Source organism: Phyllostomus discolor, chromosome 5 (assembly GCF_004126475.2).
Source record: "Phyllostomus discolor isolate MPI-MPIP mPhyDis1 chromosome 5, mPhyDis1.pri.v3, whole genome shotgun sequence".
Taxonomy (NCBI): domain Eukaryota; kingdom Metazoa; phylum Chordata; class Mammalia; order Chiroptera; family Phyllostomidae; genus Phyllostomus; species Phyllostomus discolor.
In genome coordinates, this window is record NC_040907.2 from 5,671,585 (window position 1) to 5,694,789 (window position 23,205).

The 23,205-nt window shown below is 56.0% G+C and overlaps 1 protein-coding gene across 4 annotated transcripts in view; it reads left to right on the plus strand.

Annotated features, from left to right (window-relative positions):
* Window positions 1-18,377, plus strand: part of UBE4B (ubiquitination factor E4B) — a 100,893-nt gene extending 82,516 nt beyond the window's left edge. For all 4 annotated transcript variants that reach the window (XM_036025282.1, XM_036025283.1, XM_036025284.1 and 1 more), the window contains 7 exons: window positions 1,981-2,107; window positions 3,746-3,890; window positions 7,694-7,828; window positions 10,128-10,319; window positions 15,979-16,153; window positions 17,177-17,323; window positions 17,658-18,377. In XM_036025282.1, the coding sequence (XP_035881175.1) occupies window positions 1,981-2,107; window positions 3,746-3,890; window positions 7,694-7,828; window positions 10,128-10,319; window positions 15,979-16,153; window positions 17,177-17,323; window positions 17,658-17,719 (983 nt within the window). In that variant the 3' untranslated portion in view covers window positions 17,720-18,377. The remainder of the gene's footprint in view (window positions 1-1,980; window positions 2,108-3,745; window positions 3,891-7,693; window positions 7,829-10,127; window positions 10,320-15,978; window positions 16,154-17,176; window positions 17,324-17,657) is intronic.
* The last annotated feature ends 4,828 nt before the right edge of the window (window positions 18,378-23,205 follow it).

The window sequence follows — 23,205 nt, forward strand, 5'->3', positions numbered from 1 at the left end:
CTGACGGCCAAGCTTATTTCAAGGCTCCTCTCTTCCCCGGGCTGATCTGGTCTGCAAGGCCAGCGTTAGCCCGAGTCCCGTCTGGCGCTGATGCGGCAAATGCCCCTGAGGCTGCTGCTGGGTGTCAGCACAGGTTTTGGTGCTGGGGCCTCTCGGCGACAGTGTCAGCTCCCTGCCAGTGGGGATTGGACGTTGTAGCTGGGAGACTGACCCTGCACCAGGAAATGAGGTGCTTGCAGTCAGGGGGTGCAGACGAGGGTACGGCGCTCCTCTAGGAAGCGTGGTTGGGAAGGTCTCTGAGGAGACATCCTGGGAACCACATTGAAGATGAGACGAAGGAGTGGACCGTAGGTCGCAGCCACAGTGTGGCAGGCACGGGGGCAGCAAGCCTGAGGGAAGTCCCTGAAACCAGGTAGCTTAAGGAATCAGGTATGGAGGGATCTGGTTCATTCCCAGCCCCTTAGGAGGAGGACTGGCAATTAGAACTTGGGCTGAAGGAGCTCTGAGGTAACGTTAAGAGGGAATTTTTACTTTTAAAGGGTGGGAGAGCTGTGTATGGATGAGTAATGAGCTAACAGTAGGTGCTTGGCCTCTGCCATGTTCAGGCTGCAGTATAGGTGTTAAGAGCAATTTAGAGGGTATAAGAGGCTGTGTCCTCACCCCCGCCGCCCGGGTATCTTTCTTTTGTGGACTGCTAAATCGGTTCTCCACACTTCAGTTCACACATCTGTCTGTCAGTTAATAAAGTGACACTTAGTTCACCTTTTAGAAAAGGTTGGCCTAATGAATATACATAAGTGATTTCAGGTCTTTGTGTAGTAGGTGCGAATTAGCTTATTTCTTTTATTTTTAAGATTTTATTTATTTTTAGAAAGAGGGGAAGGGAGGGAGAAAGAGGGAGAGAAACATCAATGGGCAAGAAAAACATCTTGGTTGCCTCCTGCACGCCCCCAACTGGGGACCTGGCCCTCAACCCAGTCACGTGCCTTGACCAGGAATCGAACCGGTGACCTTTTGGTTCACAGGCTGACACTCAGTCCACTGAGCCACACCAGCCAGGGCTCTTTTATTTTTAAATAACTATTTTCTTTTTTAATCACAAAAGTGTGTTTGTTGGGAAATATAGAAATTACCAAGAAAAAAGTAAAACCATTGATAACCTCTGTACTCGAGAGAATCTCTGTTAGCATTTTGCCGTGTCTTTCCAGTTTCTGCATTAACGCGTGCGAGTCTGTCTGTCCGCCTGTGCGTGTTTACTCGGACGGAACTGGTAGGGCTAGGGGTGGGCATCCGGTGGCCTTGCACAGGCCGGGCTGCCCTTCGTTCCCACCGGCACCTGTGGCGCCTGCCTCCCCGACCCTCGCCCCCGCTCAGTGGTGTCACTCTGCCACGCTTGTGGTTTGAGGGGCGACAAAAAACGTCTTATTGTAGTTTGTCTTTTTCTGAAGCCTTACTGTCTTGACCCCCCCATTTTTCCTCTTCTTTAAAATTTGTCGTGAATTCAGGAATTTTTCCCGCTTAAACTGTCATTTGCGGGCAAGTCTGGTCCTTGTTCCGTTGTCATAGGCACGTGGGTGTCGGTCATTGCAGATGAGCGATGAGCTCACGGGGTTCCTCTGCCTTTCTCTGTTTTGGTGCGTGTTTGAGGATGCCCCGATGCTAAAGTGTTTGAAAGAGTAGTCACATCTGATAGGTACGTGGACCCTCGTAGAGTTTAACCCTGTTTTTTTTTTTCCTGCTCAGGAATGCTCATTTGAAGTGCTGTGGAATTTCTACAAATTAGTAACTAAAACGGGGGGGCCTGTGATCATTCAGTCTCTGGTCTTGAGTGAGTTGATGATACCCCAGTGACTCCGAGTGGTTTTTCAGCTCTGAGTGTGCAGATTTGCATTTGTGCAATAACACTGTAGCAGTGCTAACCGCTTTCGAAGAGGTGGGAAAGGATCTATATCCTTCACTCCCCCTGTCTGTCTGTTTCAGATGTCGAGCATACCGGAGCTACCAGCGAGTTCTATGACAAGTTCACCATTCGCTATCACATCAGCACCATTTTTAAAAGCCTCTGGCAGAACATAGCTCACCATGGCACCTTCATGGAGGAGTTCAAGTGAGTACCGGGCCCCCAATGTCACAGCTTGCCCTGCTGCAAATCACAGGCAGAGGGGCTGCTTGGGAGCCTCCACAGCTGGGCTCTTATTGACCGTCTGCTCGGCCTCAGCGCCTCTAAGTTTTCCAGACAGCCCTGCTCAGGGCGAGCCTAGTTACCGAAATGTCTGTGTTTACGAGATGCCGCTGGCCTTCAGGTTTGTCAGGATCCCTGGGGGACGGCATACAGAAGGAAAGAATCTATAAACACCCCGAGGTGATGCGTTCAGTGTTTCTGTGATCACAGTGTTGAAGGATGTTGTCAGAGTGACGAAAACGAGACCTTACCGTGTTCTTGGACGTGACGTCAAGCTTTGGAGTCAGGAGTGGGAGGAGGAGTCTAGGTTCAGAAACAGTCAGATTGGGGTTGTCATCCGAAGCGTCCTCCTTTATATAAGGCCCTGAACCTCGATGAAGGACTTCTCATTACCTACCTGGAATTTCAGCACCTGCTGCAACCTGGACACTAGTAACTCCCTCTAAATTATTTTAAAAAGTGGATGACAATGTCGTACTGTCACATTACTCCTCAGGAGACGTCCCGTCTACTGGGACCTTTTTTGCAGCCGTCAGACCTTTGGTCAAGTCCAGCCCTCACTTGTCAACTGGGTTACTAGTCAACAGTATTCGTGTTACCAGTGGAGTAGCCACCTGCGAAATAGCTTTCTGCAAAGGAAACTGTAAATTAATTCTTTGTTTCCATGAACTGCTATTATAGTCAGAATTATGTTCCAGCGGAATCCTGGCACGCACTCAGGAAACCAGGCGGGCCCACAACTTGATCTGCGTGGGGCTCGGGAACTTTCCGTGTCCCTGAGAGCCAGGCCCCTGCCCTTGCTTGCAGGAGCCTCTCTTCCCCTGGGCCTGGGCTGGCCCACCACCCTGGTGGCACAGCGGCAGGTCCTGAAGGGTCGCCCTCCCTGTCCGCTAGTCCGGCACGCACAGAGCCTAACACTGGTGGGCCAGGCCGTTTCAGCTCACCCGCGTGTCCCTCCACTCCAGCGTGAGGTGCGGGCCAGCCGTGGACTGGGTGGCAGCCTCGGGCTCTGTAGAGTAAGCCAGCAGCCTGCTTTATCAGTATCACAGCTTCCTGGGTTTCTTCAGCTCGCCTTTCTCTGTAGTGGGAATAGCTGTGTCCATAGTCCTCTCGTCTGTTACACGTAGTCATTACTGGTGCTTGCTTTTATCCTGGTGAACTTAAGCCTATTTTTTTTCTGGTCTGAAAGAGTGTTTTCTCCACTCAGAGTCTTTGAGGGAGTGAGCCAGGGGTGTGCTGGTAAGCGTCTCTGGAGGGACAGAAGTCAGTCCGTGCCAGTTTGCTGGGGTGTAAGTGCTTCCACTCTTGCCAAATCTAAGCTGCCACGGGGATCTGCTCACCAAATTCCGGAATATTAGCAGTTGGCTCTGCTGGTTGTGCAGAGTGTCCCCAGCACAGCACTGGGATGGGCCTGTCACAACTGACTCAAAAGGACAACGGACTCTAAGGGGAGACTTGGCCTTCACGGGGTGTTCAGGTCGTGCCGAGGTCAGCAGCCCCTCTGGGGTCTGCCGTGGCACCCGGCCTCAGGGAGACGCGTGACCGCGTTCGTTGCCTTTTCAGCTCCGGGAAGCAGTTCGTTCGCTACATTAACATGCTGATCAACGACACGACCTTCCTGCTCGACGAGAGCCTGGAGTCGCTGAAGCGCATCCACGAGGTGCAGGAGGAGATGAAGAACAAGGAGCAGTGGGAGCAGCTGCCCCGGGTGAGTGCGGGGCGGGGCAGGGCGGGGTGGGCGGCACCGGGGGCCGCCTCCGGGGGCCTGCAGCCTGGCTCCGACTCCCCGTCAGCACCTCGTTCCTCCACCCACGGGTGTCCGTGGAGTGGCCTCCAAGGCCCGGGGCGGGAGAAAACTTGAGCGCTGGCTGTAAAGCTAAGAAATCAGTTACAGAGTCTTTCCCGCTGTGTCTAGAAAACGTGTTCTGCCTTTTCATTTTAAAGGGCTTCTTGGAGAACTTTTATTATCCGAGTATGTTAAAATTTATGAAAGGAACTAGGAAATAAACCTCCAATTTCTGCTAGGCGAGAAATTCCACGTGATCTTTGGGCATCTGTGTGACTCCCTCAGGATCCCGGTGGGATTTCTCCTCCCGGTCCATCTTGGCTTTCCTGCTCACTCGGGGGGAACATGTTTTGCCAGTTCTGTGGGTAAGCCGTGCCGATCCCGCTGCCCCGCCGTGACCGTGGCGTCTGCATGGCTCCCCCGCTGGTCAGGGGGCCCCTGGCAGCTAGGCCGACTTCGCTCGCTGGCAGGTCTCTTCCTGCTGTGAGGCTCCGAGTCAGAACCTCTTTCCGGAAGCAGCGCTCATGGGCCAGGGGGAAGGACTGGTTTCTCTTTACGTGCAGTAGTGTTCTGAAAACGAAGCTATTGCTGGGCCTCTAATGCTGTGGTGTCAAAAATACCTTAAACATGAGACACTGGAGCACGTTTAGGGAAGGTTTCCATCCCACATATGCCTGCAGCTTTGAGGATTTCATGTCTTGGTCCAGCCAACACGTTTAAACTGCAGGCTTTGCCCAGGGTCCGTGAACGCTGGCCTCCTGAGCCCCTCCCTTGTGCTGTTGAGGTGGTGCTACGGTCCTCTTTCTCCCTCCCTGCACACTATGGATACCCACTGGGTGCCATCCTGCCCACCGCCCCCACACCCATTTCCAAACACACCTTGATCTTTGGCTCCTGTGTCTCCAAAACCTCCCTCCCGCTGCTCCCATCCCCTGAGGCCCCCCCCCCCGCCTCGGCTCTGACACACCCTCCTGAGCTGCCCCCCTCTGCAGACAGTCAGCTCTGGTCTGGACCGGCCCCAGGCACTCACACAGCGTGCTGCGGCAGGGCAGCCGGTGAGGCCTCGCTGGGGGCCCCCCAGCTGCGGAGCCCAGGGCGTCCGGGCTGGAGAACTGACGCTGCCTCCCACCGAAAGTTCTCCCATCTCTGTGTCCTTGTCCGCAAGTCGGGTTGCTCCTCCTTTGCGGGAGAGCTGTGAGGAGGGACCCTGGAAGGCCAGCCAGTTCATGGCTCAGGACTGGCCCAGAGAAGGGCGCCCCGCGTGGAGGGCGCCCCTGGCTCCTCCTGTCTGTTACCCCTGAGCTGAAACCGCCCGGCCTTTGGGGAAGGTCTCGTCCAAACGTTCCCTGGTCAGCGGGTGCAGCTGCAAAGCCTCACCTTTGTCTCCACCCGGGTAGCACCCGCTGCACAGGCTTTTCCCGGACCAGCCCGTATTGTGCCGTGGGTGCTGGGCACGGGCCCCTGCACGTTATCTTGTTCACAGTCGGTGCTTAAAAGCATTGGCCTGAGACGACCGAACAGCTAGTATTGATTCTGGGCTGTGTTAATGGACGGGAAAGGGGCATAAATCACCCCAGCAAGTGCCATTTCGGAAATCACTTCTGTTTGACTTCAGAGTCCCTTCCTGCCTTGCACCTCCCACCTGCTCCTCGGCTCCCGCTGCCCTCCGAGCCCCGGGGCCCGGCCCTCAGGCCTCCTTCCTCCCTCCACACCTGCTCCCCGTGTCAGTGTTCCGCAGCGAGGGTGCTGGTCTGCGCCTCGAGTGCAGTAGAGTTACGACACGATACTGGTTTTTACTGTGAGCGACTGTCCGTACGCTGCAGGACGTTTAGCGTCTCTGGCTCACGTCCACTCGATGCCCGTGATGGGGCCTGGTGCCCTGTTGAGGGTCACTGCCGGGCGATTCCGTCTGCTCCGAGGCTTTAGAAGTCTGCGCTCTGGAGACTCGGAGCGTGTCTCCCCAGCTCAGTGCCCTCCTGCTCCATGACCAACTGCTGCCGAGCCTCTCCCCCCCGGGTGGTGGGAGGGGCCCTCGCACGTCACCGGCCCAGACCGGAGCCCTGGCGCCGTCCGCCAGGCCTGCCGCGCTCAGGAAGCGGCCGCTGTCGCCCACTGCGGCTCTGGCTCAGCACTGGGGCGTCTTCCTTGACTCCTCCCCTCTTCGCAGAACCTTTGGGCTCTCTCTTAAAGCACACCCATATGTGGTCTCTTCCCCCGAGTCCCAGCCACTGCCATCTCCGGTCTGGTTACTGCAGTTCCCCCTCTCTGGTCTCAGCCACCACCCTTGCCCACCTGCCTACGTACCAGGCCGTGGTGGTAAAATCTCTGCCTGCTCACCATCCCCGCTCCTCTCAGAGTCCTCCCAGGCTCCCCTTCTCATCCGTCAGGTCCCGAGTTGGAGGGTGGCCTGGAGGGCGCAGCGGTGCCCAGCCCCCCACCTTCCCCGTCACTCGGCACCCAGCCGCACTGCGGGCTCTTCGCCGCAAGCCAAGCCTTTGCCCTGGCTGTTCCCTCCTCCTGGCGCCTCTTCCCCCAGGTTTCTGCTGACTCACTTCCTTCGGATACCCACTCAGATGTCACCTCCCCAGGGAGAGGCCTTCCCGTTCCTTGCTGGAATAGCATGTCCTGACCCCAGCACACTCCTCTCCCTCCCTGGTTCATTCCTTCGTCCCTGTCCGACCTGTGTGTCTGTCCGGGTGTGTGTCTGCTCCCTGCCTGTCGCCCTCCCTGAGCTCCGTGAGGGCGGGGGCCTCGTGGGTCACGTCCTCTTCTCCGCCTCCAGCGCCCAGGGGCGGGGCTGACCTGTAGGAGGGCCGGCTCGTGCGCACTGATGCACTGAGGCACTTCCCACCTTGCTGTTGGTGCGTCTCCCCGGGCTCGGCCTTCCGTCCTGCGGGCCGTTCTTGACCGAGGGGCAGTGGGCAGGCCCCCAGGCATGGTGCAGCATCTCCGCCCAGCAGGCCCTCGGAGGGCGCCCACCCAGGGGCGCTCACTCGCACTTCGGCACTTCTAGCCCCCCCCCCCCCCCCCCCCCCCCCCCCCAGGTGTAAGACTCTCTCCGCCGGCGTTTCTGTATTCTGTCCGTCTCAGAGCACTCAGTGTTCCCCTTCCTCTGCCCACGGGTCAGACACACCTTGTCCTCTTGTTGCCTCGCCTGTGTCTGAACGGAAGGAGGGGACCGTGCCAGCAGAGGCAAGCGTGCAGACAGCTGAAGGGGCGATCGCCTCGCAGTGTGGAAAGACGACATTCAAAGGCTTAGCAAGTGACAGGCACTGGGTACAGGGGCAAAACCCACAGGCCTCAGTACCACGCTGCACGTTTCTCAAGTAAGGACAACTCCGTAAAAACTGCTGCTGGGGGGAGTGGACTGTCCTTGGTCGGCACCAGCGCACACTAGGACACGGCGTGAGCGTCACTTGTTTCACCCTGCGTGGAGGCTGACAGGGACTCCTTTCGTCACAGGGGGCACACTGAGCCTCCTGTAAGTCGAATAGTGTGCCAGGGTCACCTTGTCACCGTCCCGAAGGGTTCTGACGCCAGGAGGGGTGGACTTCAGCGGTCTGGAGAATTCGCCGCCGCGGGTTGCTCTGCCCCTCCCCGAGCGGCCGGGCTCTGTGAGCCGCCTTCCCGCCGACGCGCTGACCGTGTTTCTCCGTTGCGCGGGGCATGCTGGCGAGCTGACGGCTAGCCCTGACGTTTGCTTGGCGTCTGCCCGGTTTCCCCAGGATCAGCAGCAGGCCCGCCAGTCCCAGCTGGCTCAGGACGAGCGAGTCTCGCGCTCCTACCTCGCCCTGGCCACCGAAACCGTGGACATGTTCCATATCCTCACGAAGCAGGTCCAGAAGCCGTTCCTCCGACCCGTGAGTAGACCCTCGGGGTGTTCGTTCTGTCTCTGGGGTTCCACGTTCCGATTCTGTCACCCGTAACTAAATAGAGTTGCCGAAATCCTGGGCGTTTCGGCGTCACGGTCTCTGATCAGTGGAGTTTTGTTACTGATTTGGCTCCCAGCTAGGCTCGCAGCCACGGCACTGTGGTTAGGCCGAAATCTGCAAACGGTCGCCTCAGGTTAGTGCAATTCACTCTGTGCTTGGACAGCACTCTGGGTATTAACCCTGAAGCTGTGCCATGTTTTTATCTCATTGTTGATTCCTGCATTTTATTTATAGGGAAAGGAAGGTAACATCCATTGGAAACTATAGAACATTAAGCAAAAGTAACTGATGATGTGTAAGATCTTTGTTTATCTTAGATATAGCTTTGTCACACTCGAGAGGCCAAAGTTTCATGAGAGCCCCAATTAGGGTTTATGATAGAGCAAAGGTTGTTAGAAAGTTTGGCCTTGACATGATCCATAAAACCCGGGTCGCGTTTCTGAGGTCAAGGCTGAGCGACAGAACTGAGGGTCTCTGCTGTGCTGCCGCTGAGCCCTGCCCACGCCCCGCCCCCACACACACACACGGTAGCACAATAGTGCAGTATGGAGGCTTTAGGGCGTGGCCGAGACACAGGTGGGGGGGGGAGCGAGGAAGGGGACTGAGCAGCTTGAGTCGTTAGCTGCCTGAGTGGAGACACGTTTACAACGGAGTGTAATTGCACCCTACACGCCTTCCCTCCAGCTCCCGTATTCACTCTCCCTGCTGCGTTATCGCCACACCCTGGCCTGTGTTCCACTCGGGAGACGAGGCTCCTCCCCTCCCCCTTCCGCTGCGAGTCTCTCCATAAACTCCCTTCTGTGCGAGCCCAGCGGAACGGGAAACCGCACGGAGCTCACCATGGAAAGCATCGGACCCTGCAGCTGTTCCAACGCGGTGGTCCAGACACTCGCCTCCCTCAGAGGGTTGCACGTGGACTTTCTTTCAGCTCCACCTGTGAAGCCCAGGCAGTGACCAGGCCGGCTTGTGGGCCACACCGTCTTGCCTGGGAGACCTTGCCGTGCCAAAGCACATGCACAGACAGCACTGAGTGTGCGTGTGGCTGCCGTTTACAGGAACAGGCACCGGGCAGCAGGGCCTGCGGCGAGTCGTTTGCCAGGCGCTGTTCTTGCCGCGTGAGAGGTCGAGTTCCGTGACCCCAAGGGCAGCGCCAGTTGACTGTCAGAAAGTAGGAAACGTAAAAGCTATTTAAGACTAAATTACTATGAAGCCCATATGCAGCTCTAAATTCTTCGTTGCTTAGAGGAAGTTATTGAAAGCTACGTCTAATCTTTTCACGTCGATGAGAATTGATATTTTCCCCAAGGCCTGGGTGTAGACGGGAGCAGGCAGCACGCCGCGGCCGCCATCTCCCGCCCCAGCCTCTGCCGTGCCCGCCTGGACACAGGACTTTTTCCCTCCCGCGTGAAAGGAAAACAGATGACCAGCTCCGTCCTCTCCTTGTCACTCCCTTAATCCACAAATTCCTAATTCAGTGCAGGAGTGCTTTGTGCAAAAGTAGGTTCCTGCAAAGCTGAGTTGAGGTTGGCCTTTGTATAAATCCAGTGCCTAACTTTCATGAAAACCCTGCAAGGGAAGGGAAGCCTTCTCAACTGCTTCCCCGGCCCGGGCTCCCTCCTGTGCTCTCCCAGCCAGCTCTTCCCTTCCCGGCTCGCTTACAGCCTGCCATCTCGTGGGGCTGCTGCCCTGGAGTCCTTTTCTGGCTGTTTCATCTAACTTTGCTTTGTCTCACCGGCCAGATTTAAAATTACTCAGACATAAATTGTATGGTGTGCTGTCTGAACTGGCAGGGACCTTTGAAACTTATACAAAAGTAATGCGTACAGTGGTGGCTGAAAGAGCGTACTCAGAAACTTTCGTGACTTGTGTTATGATGGAACTTATGAATAATTTTCCCTCCTTTACCTGTTTCTTGCAAATTTAGAGTGACCCTTGTTTTTATAATTAAAAGCGTGACTTTATTAAAAAGGTTGCCTCTTCTTGGTACTGACAAATATTCCATCGACCTGCAACAGTCTATTAAGTATTAGAATTATTGGATTAGAAATGGGAGTAAAAGAATTTTTTAATACAACGTTTTTCTTCAGCTTATAGTACACACGGCACGTACAAGAAATCCTTTCAAGATTAACCCTGCCCACTCCTGTCCCTCTGCTGTAATGGGGGTTTTGGTCCTTGTCCCTTGTCTCAACAGCATGCATTGTCCCATTATCCTGTGATTTCCTAGGAACTTGGACCCCGATTGGCTGCGATGCTGAACTTTAACCTCCAGCAACTCTGTGGGCCCAAGTGCCGTGACCTGAAAGTTGAAAACCCGGAGAAGTATGGCTTTGAACCAAAGAAGCTGTTGGACCAACTGACAGATATTTACCTGCAGCTGGACTGCGCGCGGTTCGCCAAAGCCATCGCCGACGACCAGGTCAGTGCCGAGGGAGCGGCGCTTCGGAGGGCGGGCGGCGGGGCCCAGGCTGCCGCCCTGGGCGGCCAGGGCTGCCCGCGCTCGTGTCCCGGGCAGGACTGTGCCGTTGTGTAGCCATCTGTTCCTGGGTTTTCTCGCTTGAAATCAAGGATACTTTTCAAAATGCAGTGTGGGGAAGTTTCAGCACCGTAGGTGGGAATCTCGACCACGGTGGCCAGGGGAGCCCGTCTGCGGTGGATGGAGATAAAACGGGGTTCTCCTTCGGGCGCGACGGCAAGCTTGGGCTCCTGGGCCCAGCTCTGGGCTCCGGGGGGGTTCTGGCCTCGGGGCCGTGCTGAGGGCCCCCCCTTTCCCAGGGAATCCACGCCTTCTTCCCGGGTCCCCGGCTGCAGAGCCGCCGTGTGTTTGTGGTCTTTCTAGTCTCGGACCTCGGGCCTCGGGTGACTGTCTCGTCACTCTCCCCTCTCCTCCCCCCGTGTCCCCTTGGTCTCGGCCACTTGTGTGCTCGTTGCCACAGCTGCCAGTCCAGTGCAGGCCGCCCGTCCAGCCTCGCTTCTGGACGGGCCAGCATCTCCCGCGGGGCGTCCCCTCCCTCTGCGTTCTCTGTCCTGCGTCACGGGAACGTGAAACAGCTGCTGTTCGTTAGCTGGGCACCGAGTTCTAACCACTTTTCGTGTTTTCACTCATTTAATGCTCACAACATCCCAGGACACAGGTTCAGGTAGAGTCCTCGTTTTAGAAGGAGGCACAGAGAGATGAAGGAGCATGTGTGAGGCAGGGACGAGTGGAGGCAGGACGCGTGCCCTGAGCCCGTCTCCCCAGCCTGACCGCGCTCCGCTTGAAACGCCCCAGAGCTCCATGCAGGCTTCTGTTTCTCCGTCTTTGTTCACGCTGTTACTACATCTCAGGTTAACCATCGGTAGACGTTCTAGAAGGTTCTTTACCCATACTTCATCCAAAGATTCCCATAGGGGAAGTGTAGGAACTTTGGGACATAAGCAACTGATGTGGTCTCGACAAAGTAAGTGCCTGCAGTGAAAAACACACACGTCTGAAGCAGTTTTCCCATCGGAGGTCATTCGTGGTCAAGGACGGGGTTAGGGTCTGCAGTTACTTGGGGGAGATGCCGAAGCGTCTCTCTAGCCCCCACCGTGGAAGACTACTCCCGTGTGGCTGGAAGAGGAGCGGCAGCCTGCGGTGCGGGGGAGGAGAAGGAGACGCTCCCTGGCCACAGCGGGGCCGCCCATCGAGGTGGGCAGCAGGCAGCTGCGGGACCCGGGCTCCTGCCGGAGGTGGGCTGTGCAGAGCCCCGAGGGACTCTCCCGGTTTTGTCGTGAGAGCCTTGGAAGTCACTTAGCGGGTCCCTGCTTCTCCTGCCCCGTCTTCCTGCGGCAGCCACTTCACAAGTCACTAACGTGACACCGTTTGCAGCGGGAGCGAACACAGCACACCCCGTGTGAGACGGTGGCAGCCAAGTGGGTGACGGAGGAGTGCTGCCAGCCGCCTTTCCTCGGCGACCAGCCGGACGTCTGCACAGCCTGGAGGTCCCGGTGGGTGGCGGCACCAGGCCTGAGTCAGGGGCGGCGGTTTCTGCCGTGACACCCCAGTCTTCTCGGGCGTCTGCGGGGCCTGCTCTTCCGAACCTGTGAGCAGACACACGCGGTGCCAGCTACTCGGGGGAGGAGGACACGCGGCCAGTCGGGTGTGCTCCTCTGACAGTGCGCCGTCTGTCCTGCCGGGCGTGTCCGCTGCTGGCGCTGTAAGCCGATCAGGGCCCAGATGACGTGATTGTTTTGGAAGAGGGCTTTAGGGGTGGGAGGAGAAGGGCAGAGGCTAGATAGCCTCAGAAGACAGAGAGTAGAAGCTCATTTTCTCCTTCGGGGGCGCTGGTCTTGTTTGCTTTGGCTTGGTCTGGTGCGCCTTGTTTTCCTGGGAGGACAAAGGAAGATGAGAATGGTAGCTGTTCAAGGAGAGAGGCTGAGAGACCTCTCCCCCTGCTCCGCAGAGAGGCTGAGAGCAAGTGTCCAGAAGAGGTGACTGGAGGTGCCAGCCCAGAGAGCCCAGGGTGGGGAGGTCTTAGGGGGACTCAGCCAGCTGCGTCGGGGACCACGTGGGGCTGTGCCTCCACAGGCAGACCCCATTCCATGAACGGACTGCACTCCGAGGTTCCTGGAGCTGTTTCAAGAAAAACAGTAAAGGGTCTGTCGGAATCCACATAACATCAAATTAACCAGTTTACAGTGTACAGTTTGGCCCTGGCTGGTGTGGCTCAGAGGACTGAGCACCAGCCTGCAAACCAAAGAGTTACTGGTTCGATTCCCAGTCAGGGCACATGCCTGGGTTGCAGGCTGGATCCCGAGTGGGGGGCGCGTGAGAGGCAACCACACAGTGATGTTTCTCTCCCTCTCTTTCTCCCTCCCTTCCCCTCTCTCTAAAAATAAATAAATAAAATCGTTTTTTTTTAACTGCACAGTTTGGTGGCATTTGGTGCAGTCACATGTTGGGCAACAATGACCTTTGTCTAGTTCCAAACGTTTTATCGCCAACAAGAGGAAATGCTATGCCAGTTCAGCAGTCTCTGTCCGTCCGGCCCTCACCCCGCCCCGGTCTGCCTCCTGTCTGGGTTGGACATTTCATATAAATGGAATCACAAGTCACGTTGCCTTTTGTGTCTGACTTTTTTCACCTCACGTCACGTTTGTGAGGTTCACCCATGTGGTCGCATGTGTTTCAGCATTTCATTCCTTTTTGTGGCCAAATGGTATCTCATTACCTGGGCGGAACATGGTTTACCCGTGCACCATGGATTTTGGGCTGTTTCCATCCTTCAGCCATTGCAGATGGGGCTCCTGTGAATGGTCGTGAAGAGCACTTGTTCGAACACCCATTTTCAGTTCTTTCGGGTGTATGCTGGGGAGGAGAATCGCTGAGTCACGGTAATTCTGCGTTTAGCCTTGGAGGAGCTGCAAACTGTGTCCCGCGCTGGCTGCACCAATTGACGGTCCCACTGGTAACGTGAGAGGCAGGAGTCCCCAACCCCCAGGCCAAGAACCAGACCGCTGCCTGTCCAGGGCTTGTCTGGAGCTGGGCCTTACAGCAGCAGGTGAGCAGCGGGCGGGCGGGGATCCAGCAAAGCTTCACCTGTATTTACTGCCGCTCCTCATCACCACCCGAGCTCCACCCCCTGTCAACCAGCAGATCAGCGGGGTACACGTTCTGTAGGAGCGCGAACCCTACCTATGACGGACCTAGGTTGTGTACAAGGGATCTAGGTTGCACGCTCCTTGAGAGACTCTAATGCCTGGTGGTCTGAGGCGGAGCTGGGGCGCGATGCCAGCGCTGGGGAGGGCTACAGACACAGACCGTCATTACAGAGAGGTCTCAGTGCACAGAGACCATAACGAATCAGTTGCTTACAAACTCGTATCAGAGCCCCACCAGTGAGGGGCAGGTGACAGTTAGGCTGCATCTGGCGGCGGGCTTTACAGTGGCAAGTGGATCGATGTGCTTCAGTGGTACAGCTGCATCTGGCGGCCAGCTTTAAGTCAGAATCCGACACCTGTTTTAGACCGCGCGTGGCCTGCCCACTGTTTCATTTACCGCTTCTGTCCCGCCTCTTTCCCATGCGGTGTGCCTGTCTCAGTCAGAGTTGTCGTAGGCCCGCCTGCTAACCCTAGCATGTGGTGCGCTGTGTAATTATTTCATTATACATTATAATGTAATAGCAACATAAGTAAAGTACACAATAAGTGTGAAACGCTCGAATCATCCTGAAACCATCTCCCCCCCTTGCACACCCCCCCATGTCCTTGGAAAACTGTCTTCCACAAAACCGACCCCTGTTGCCAAAAACACTGGGGACTGCTGGTGTAAGGGTTCTGAAGTCGGCTTCTCTGCGTCCCCAGCGGTGCTTGCTCTTCTGTTCCGTGTTTTGAATAGGCACGCTAGTGGGAGGCTAGTGGGGGTGGGGCGGCGCGTCACTGCGGTTTCGATTTGCATTTCCCTAAAGGCAGAGGCTGTGGCGCATCTTTTCACCTGCGTGTTGGCCATTCGTGTGCCTTCTTTGGAGAAATGTCTGTTCCGGTCCTTCGCCAGTGTTTCAAATTGGGTGGTTCGTGTTTTCCCCTCCCCTCCCGGCCCGGCCCGGCTGGCAGGGGGAAGAGAGCGCACCTGCTGGTGAGGGAGGAAGCAGCCGGGTGGGCCGGCAGGGAACCTGGAGTGGACACCAGGCTGGTGCCCGGGGGCCTGCAGGCTGTAAGGTGCAGTGTAACCAGCGTGCCGTTTCTTCTCGTACAAACGATTGTGATTATTGGAACGCCCCGAAGTTCAAGGAGAAATGGCCTCAGCAGTGTCTACAGCAGCACGCATGCTGCAGTCATTCCCTGTATAAAACGTTTTGGGTTTGCCCCGTCGGCATCTTCATACAACCCCTCGGCCACTTATCCCCTGTGCCCCTTCCCAAGGGGGTGGGATGGTGGCTCATTAGAGTGGGCACCAGATGAAGTGTTCGGTGAATCGTGTGGTGGTTTAGTTCCAGGAAACTACAGCCACGGCTCTCCGAACTTCTCCAGGTAGCAGCAGGTGGCTTCTAGGGTCGTGGCCAGGCCAGGCGCCGGGCCAGCCCTTTGCCCTTCCGTCCCCTGTCCCCTCAGTTGCAGGGACTTAACAAGGGGCGTGGCCGTGTGCTCCTCTTCAGAGGCTGGTGTTACGGAGAGAAAGGAGGAGGCCGGGTGAGGACTTGGAGTGCAGGTCCCTCGGAGAAGGAGGTGCTGAGGTGAATTTCTGTTCCTTCATTGCCGTACGCACAGGTGTCGGTGCAGATTCTCGGGTAGAAGTGACCGACTGGTCACAGGTTGGGGGCTCACGGGTCGTCACTCTCTTCCTCTGTTTGCATCATCGTCGCTGCAGTGGTCAGTGGCCAGTGTTTTTGCTGTGAATGCAAGTCCGGACACATTTTGACCATTTGCAGCAGCAGTGGTTGCTGTGAATCCGGTGCCTTTTACCCTGAGGGAACGGCTCAGCCGAGGGAGGGGTTTGCCTGAGCCCGCCCAGCGGGCAGGTGGCAGAGCCAGGGTTCAAGTCCAGGTGTGTCGGGGTCCGTGGTGGGTTTGTGTCCCCTGGACCATGCCCTGCGCCCTCGGAGGCGTGTCCGTGTCCACTCCGGTCGTCAGAGCGCCTGGCCGGTCGTGGTGTTCACCGAGAGAGCCGGAGGGTCTGGGGGCATCCGATCACGGACCCCCCCCCCCCGCCCCCACGGGTGGGTCTCGCGCTTCCTTTGGGGAAAGAGCTGAAACTTCCACCTCCTCTCGCGCCGCCACAGCACGGTGCCTGGCGAGGGCTGAGACAGACTGGATTTCCTTCTCATTCATATTTAAGTTTTAAAATACGTGTTTGCTGTAAAAATAATTCAGACATTTTTAAATTCCACTCATTTGCCCCAATCCTGAAGCCCTCCCCAGAGGTAGTGACCTTGCACAGCGTGGTGTGTGTTGTTCCAGTCTGTGTGTGTGTTTATATATACACACACGCGTGTGCATCGTAACCTTAGGACTATTTTTAGAAAGGTACATCAATAGATCACCCTTCCGGTATTTTCCGCGGCTCGCCTTTCCCCCCTTAAACTGCACTTAGGTCTCACGCTGTCTCTCCTCGCCCACAGAGGTCCTACAGCAAGGAGCTGTTCGAGGAAGTCATCTCGAAGATGCGGAAGGCTGGGATCAAGTCCACCATCGCGATAGAGAAGTTCAGGCTGCTCGCCGAGAAGGTGGAGGAGATCGTGGCCCGGAACGCGCGCGCCGAGGTCGACTACAGCGACGCGCCGGACGAGTTCCGAGGCGAGTGGCCGCCCTTCTCCGTCCGAGCCCTGTGCTTGGGCTTACCTGGAGCCAGCTAATGTCCAAAGAGGACGTTGCGCCCTGGCCGGTGCGGCCCGCTTGGGCGTCCCTCCAGAAAGCCGAGGGTCACCGGTGGGTTCCTGGTCGGGGCACGGGCCTCGGCTGCCCGTCCAGCCCCCGGTCGGGGCGCCTGCAAGAGGCGACTGAGCGACGTGTCTCCCTCACACCCATGGTTCTCTCCCCTCTCTCTAAAGTTAAATAAATCAAACCTTTAAAAAAGAAGAGAGAGGGGACATTCTGTGCTTTCAGCCTTTTTTTTGTTGAGATTTTATTTTTATTTATTTACTTATTTACTTATTTATTTAGCGAGGGAAGGGAGGGAGAAAGAGAGAAACATCAATGTGCGGTTGCTGGGGGTTATGGCCTGCAACCCAGGCATGTGCCCTGACTGGGAATCGAACCTGTGATGCTTTGGTTCTCAGCCCGCGCTCAATCCACTGAGCTACGCCAGCCAGGGCTTGCTTTCAGCTTTTCAATGGTGTGCTGTGGTTGCTTTTTTGAGGCTCTGTCCGAAATTACATTTGCCTGTGTGTAGTTCCTGTTGTAAGTTAAGAGGGAAAGAAGTTCTTCAGCCCGATTTCAAACCAGGCAACGACTGACAGCATTCTAACGTCAGTCAGCCTGGCCTTTGCGGGTGAGGGCTGGCGTTTTCCCAGAATGCTGAGAAGCCCAGACGAGGGGTCCAGCCCGCCGTCCTCGCTGCCGCTGGGCCGGGCCCACACTTCTCCTCCAGGCCCCTGCCAGCAGTGGCTGAGGGAGGCTGCCTTCCCCCACACCACAGGGTGGCACGTGCACTGGCGTGCTGACTGCCCACGGAACGTGGGGGCCCTGCCGGGCCGTGGGATTGCCATTGCCGTGGATACGTGTTTTATCTTCCACTGCCAGGAGGGGCCTGGTTTTGCTGCGGTTTTCAGTTGCGGATCCTATTGTTGGGTGACCGTGTGCTTCTCCTTGTCTCTTCAGACCCTCTGATGGACACCCTGATGACCGACCCGGTGCGGCTGCCCTCGGGCACCATCATGGACCGCTCCATCATCCTGCGGCACCTGCTGAACTCCCCCACCGACCCCTTCAACCGGCAGACGCTGACCGAGAGCATGCTGGAACCAGGTACGGGGGGGCGGGGGGGCGGCACCCGCGTCAGTGAGGGCTCCAAGGGGGGAGCTGCTCAGATCCGGGAACTCTGTGGTTTATGGCGCTTAACGGGAAAGACGCGAAACATTCTCTGCTCTGTTTTCCAGAAGTCTGGTTCTTCTCACGTCCACTTTCTTCTTCCGTCTCCATTTCACTGAGCGAATGAAAGGCCTTGAACGAATGGCCTTGTCCTTCCATTTGTGTAGACGACAGCGGCCTCTCTCGGGAAGAGCCCGCTGCCCCCCCCCCCCCCCCCGCCCCCCCCCCCCCCCCCCCCCCGAGGCTTTAACCTTCCCCGCTCTTTCCTCAGTGCCGGAGCTGAAAGAGCAGATCCACGCCTGGATGAGGGAGAAACAGAACAGTGACCACTAGACCGTCCCCCTGCCGCCCTCTGCCGGGGGCAGCCGAGGCCAGCGAGGCGAGCAGGGGCCGCGTGGGCGGCGCGGGGCCCTTCGCACGCGGGGGCCGGGCGCGGCGCGTCCACCGAGAGCCCACCCACAGCGACCGCACGGTGGCCACCTGGACGGACACGAACGAGGAGAGGAGCCCGATTCCTGTACATATATTTAAGCGACAGACACGGTCAGAAGCCCGAGGGACACACGTGACGACCGACTGCCCGCGCAACGAGAGGCGCCTTTCGTCCGTCACGACCGGGGCTTCGGCGGCGGAAGCGTTTCGGTGATGGATGACGAATGGGCCTGGGCCGCACCCCCTCCGTTCTTTCCCCCCTAAATCCAACATCCACTGATTTGATTGTGATTAGAGAACCTTGGACATTTTGCTGCTAAAGAATCTTCCCCCCGCCCCCTTCCCGACCCTACTTGCACTGCTGTGGATTTTTTTATGAGAAGCAAAAACAAAAAATAAATCCCTCTCCCTGGCCCTCCAAACATATATTCTGTGAGATAACTGTGCCTGCAACAAAGTGTTAATCCTGGGGTCGTATTTTTATATCATATTCACATATTTGTTTTTTTAATTGGTGTTAGATGACATGATTAATAAAAAAGGCAAGATATTTTCAGAATTTGAATTTCAGTTCTTATTTTTTTTTTCTTTTGAAATGTCCCTTTAAATTTTTTTTTATTTTAAGCAAAATGAAGAGAGTCCTGTCACTTTAGTCCTTGTCACGAGCCTTCTCTTAGGAACCAAGGGCGCAGCCACAGCTGGCAGGGGGTGTCTCCGTCTGTCGGGATGCTCGTCACGGGGCTCAGTGGGGGGGGTGGGGGCGGTGCTTGAATGCTCCGTGACACCTCGACCTTCCCAGGTATCCTCGGAGGGAACGCAAGTTCCCGGACTCCCAAGTCTGTGAGCCCAAGGCAGGGGTGTCCTGTGTATGTATGGTGGTGTGTCCTTTGGGGCTTGGCCTTACCAAAGCAAAAAAGGGGTGCAAGGAACGGGAGGTACGTCTGCTTGTAAAAACACACAGGCACACACACCCACACACACACACAGAAACACAAGAGCTTTTGTATTACCGCTCCCTACTTAACATACTTGAATTCTCGAATTTCCTTTGGGGTAAAAAAGGATTTGAAACCATAAAGTGTTTTGAAGAAATTAAGTCTACAAAAGCATCCTTTTTTTCTTTTCCTTTTTGCCCCGCTCCACAGACAATGTCCTCTGTTCGATTCCAAATGCAAACTACAATAAACGGTGATACACATTTAGAAGACAGCTTCTTTGAGTCTCTTCTTTCTGTGGAAAACAGGGGCGGGCGAGCAGCGAGAGCCAGAGGAGTTTGCACGTGGTGAATTAGCTTTCCTGCAGCCCGTGAGCAGTTTCCGTCTTCAAAGGGAAACTTCCGGATGTGTGTCCATCTCGGTGCTCCATGTGGTTCTCACGCCACCGTTGGCTCGTCTGAGGGGGTTGAGCTTTGTCACCCTCTGACCTTCTCCAGTTGCTCCCTTATCTACAATCTCTTTCCCCTGACCTTTGGAATTCTCGTGCGAGTTCAAGCCATTTCATAAGCGTTTCCTCAGGCATTGCAGTTTTTAGAACCGTGTCCGCCAGTTCATGGGATAATACTGGGGAGCACTTACATGGCATTTACTGGGTGCCTGGCACTGTGCAACGGCCTTTTGTGCTGATGGTTTCATCCCCCCCCCCCCAAGAAGACGGTACTGTTATCTTTGCATGTCCCATGGCCAGGGTGTGGGACATGGAGAAGGTAGGTGACTTGCCCAAGGTCCCCTGGCCCATTTGTGGACGAGCACGTGTCCAGGCCTGAGCCCATGCCCTCAGCCACCCTGTCTACTTGCGTATGTTTGGACTAAATCAGTTTTTCTCTTTCAAAAAATAATAATAATAATGCATTCCTTGTAGTAGAAGTGTTAGAGAATGTAAACACAAAGAAAATGAAACACACCCATAATTCCCCACGCAGACAATTCTGTTAGTTTACCTTTTAACATTCCATGCCCACCAGCTGGCTACTTTGCCTGCCTTTGTCTCTGGAACCCATCTCATGCCTGTGTGGCGTTGGTCTTCTCTCCGGCCACATTATAATCCTCACAGGCACCGATCCTGCTGTAGTATCCGCCTGTCCCACGTGTCCCCCGGGAGTGTACCAGGATGCCGCTTTATTCTGCATGTGCACACGTGGTTTTGAATATTCAGAATTCACAGGTTTCATAGACCTTCTGCCCGCTGCACTCTAGGGCAGGGGGGTCAGACTCGTTTTCACCGGGGGCCACATCAGCCTCATGGCCGCCTTCCAAGGGCCGAATGTCATTTTAGGACTGTATACATGTAACTACTTAACAGTTAAGTGAGAGCTCAGCACTGCCGTCGGGTAGAAACAAGGTGCCGGGCGGGATAAATCCAGGTGGAGGGCCGGAGTCGGCCCACGGGCCTTGTGTGTGCCACCTGTGCTCTAGGGGAAGGTGTGTGGGATTTTTATTTTTAGAGTCTCAGGGTTGCTGTTTTATAGCAACCTGCAATCTCCCTCCATCTGTTAACTATGGACATTAAAACAAATTCTAAATACTTTTCAAGGAGACCATGGTGACCTGGCCAGGTGGCTCAGTTGGTTGAAGCATCATCCTGTACACCACAAAGTTGTGGGTTTGATCCCCGGTCAGGGCACATACCTAGGTTGCAGGTTCGATCCCCAGTTGGGGTGTGTATGGGAGGCAGCGGATCAATGTTTCTCTCTCTCCCTCGCTCTGTCTTTGGGGTTAGTGAACATGTCCTCAGGTGAGGATTTCAAAAAAAATCTAAGTGGGTCTTGGCTCCAAGGAAGACGGTCACGTTAGAAGGGGAAGCAGAGGAGCGGAAGACAGAGTCCTTGAGAAAGATGATCGAGCTAACTTCCTACTCCTTTTCTGGCTCTGCGGTGCGGGTTTTCAAAAGGAGCTGATAAGCTGTCTTTCAAAAAGATAGCTGAGCACATTATTTTGTTCACATTTTGTGACTTGTGGGGTCTGTTCACAAAACAGTGAATTTCACGGCCTTTTTGTTGGGAGCTAAGGTGACCGGGTCAAAGTGTTGGAGGGAAGGGACATCCACAGTGGCCCCTGAGCTTGACATTGGTGTTGCCAGCGCTGGGCCAGAGGAAGCCCCCTGTGTGGGTAACGTGTGTTTCTTGAGCACATGCTGCGTGTGACCCACCCTCGTGCATTCATTTGCATAACCCTCAACAGCTGTGCGAAGGAGGCGGTGCGGTGGAATTGGCGCGTGAGCGTAGGCCATCTGGGCTGCCCCACGCCCGCTGTACGGCAGTGTTCCAGAATGATCCAGGTTCAGAATGCCCAAGGAGAAGCAGAGGAAAAGCAGCGTAGCCTTCTGGAAGGCGCTTAGACCTTGGGTCACTACCAGCCACTCCCTGGTCACCCCTAATTTGTATCTCCAGGCCGGGCCTGTCTTCTGCACTGCTGACCCTGGGTGTGTCAGAGGTCTAACCAGCCCTCAGAACGAACTTGATACCCAAGCCAGTGCCGTGCACTTGACCCCAGGCCTGCCCCTCCTTGTCTCTCCATCACAGTGAACAGCAAGCAGCTCCATCCTTCCAAGTCGCTCAGGCCGAAGACGTTGGAGTCAGCCCTGCCTCCGGCTATGCTACAATCCTGTCCAATCTGTCCACAAATTTATCAGCTCTGCCTGCGAAACATGCCCCCAGCACAGCCACATCTTCCCAGGCCCCTGGGCGGAGTGAGCGAAGGCAGCCCCTCCCCCCCCCCCCCCCCCCCCGGGGTTACTGCAGCAGCCTCAGAGCCCAGCTCCCTGTTCCTCCCCGGCCCTCCTTCCCCAAAACCCGCGCTGCGAGGGTCTTCCTAAAACTTACCTGAGGCCCTCAGGTCACTCGTGCTCGCAACCCTCCAGTGACTTCCTCATCCTCAGAATAAAAGGAGCCCTTGCCATGGTCCGGAAGGCAGCATACGCCCACCTCCTGGCCTCTGGCCTCCTACCCTGCAGCTTCCCCTTGCCCCAGCCGCGAAGCCACCGTCCGACCCCAGGCTCGCTGCTCCCTCTACACGGAGTTCTCTTCCCACAGACACCTGCCTGGCTCCCTCGCTCCCTCACTTGCTCTAGGTCTTGACTCAAACATCACCTCCTGGAGTTCTTCCTTGTCCACCTTACTTAAAATTGCAACGCATTCCCCACCTTGGTTGTGCATGGCCCTTCCTTTTCTCCTCGGCATTTGTCGTTGTCGAACACACTCTTATCAGCTGTCCACTTGCTCACAGCCTGTTCCCGCACCAGGATGTAGGTCCCACGAGGGCAGGGCTTTTAGTCTGCTCTGCAGCCACAGCACCTGGAAGAGTGCCCGGCGCACAGGGACCGCCCGATGCGTTGAGGGACTTCCCCCCGTGTATTTGTCATCCCGGTGGTATCGGTTATCTATGGCTGTGTAACCAAATCACCCCGAAATTCTGTGCCTCGATACGGTGATAGTGACTGTGTCTCCCACAATCCTGGAGGTTCCGAGAGCAAGCGTCCAGGATGACCGGACAGATGCCGGGTCGCCTTTGGCCACCTGGGCTTGGAAGCCACAGAGCGTCACTTCTGCCTTGTCACCGGCCCACCGGGATTTGAGAGGAATGAAGGTAGAACCGACCTCAGGGCGGGAAGAACGCTGGGAACACATGGTGGGAAGGGCACTGGGGCTGGGAGATCGTCGTCTGACCACCTGGCCGAGTGAGGTCTGCCACACCCCTCGTCTGGCCACAGCTGACAACCTTCCCGCACGCAGAATGCATTCCCCCCTCCCCCGGAGACTCCCCAGTGTACGACGGCACCAGCTTGGAGTCCGCGTCTCACGTCCAAGTCAGGTTTAGGTGTGGACGAGTTTCCTCCGATGAGACTCTGGGTAAGTCCCCTGAGTGCCGTTCCCCTGGATCTAAAGATCCGTGAACTAAAGATACAGGTTATCTACATGCAGACACTGTACAAATACAGAACAATGATGGGGCAGGCATCGGAAAACCACAGTGGACCCTCCTTTCCGGAAGTTGGAAAAGGGAAAACACAGGAGTCACATGTTGCCAGTTCCTTTTTTGGGGGTCGGTCCTACAGCCTCTGGCCTGTTCCCCGGGCTCTTGGTTTCCGCCTCTGAATCCTCCTTTTCCGTAAGGAAATGGCATTGCAACTAAGTATTCTTTCCCGCTTGTTTCCTGCTGTTTGCACGTTGTCCTTCCTCGGCCCCTTTCCGTTTAAGCTGGAGGTGCTGTCCTCAGTGCAGTTCTCTGAACACCATCTTGTGGGTTTCCTATGAATATCATGGGGTTTACTCTGTTAGACAAAAACTGCGCACACAAACCTCTTCCAGATAGACTCCTTTCTATTTCTGGTTTCCTCTGAAACCCTTCAATCATCCTAAGATCTTGACAGAGGGTTTTTAAAGCCATGTTCTT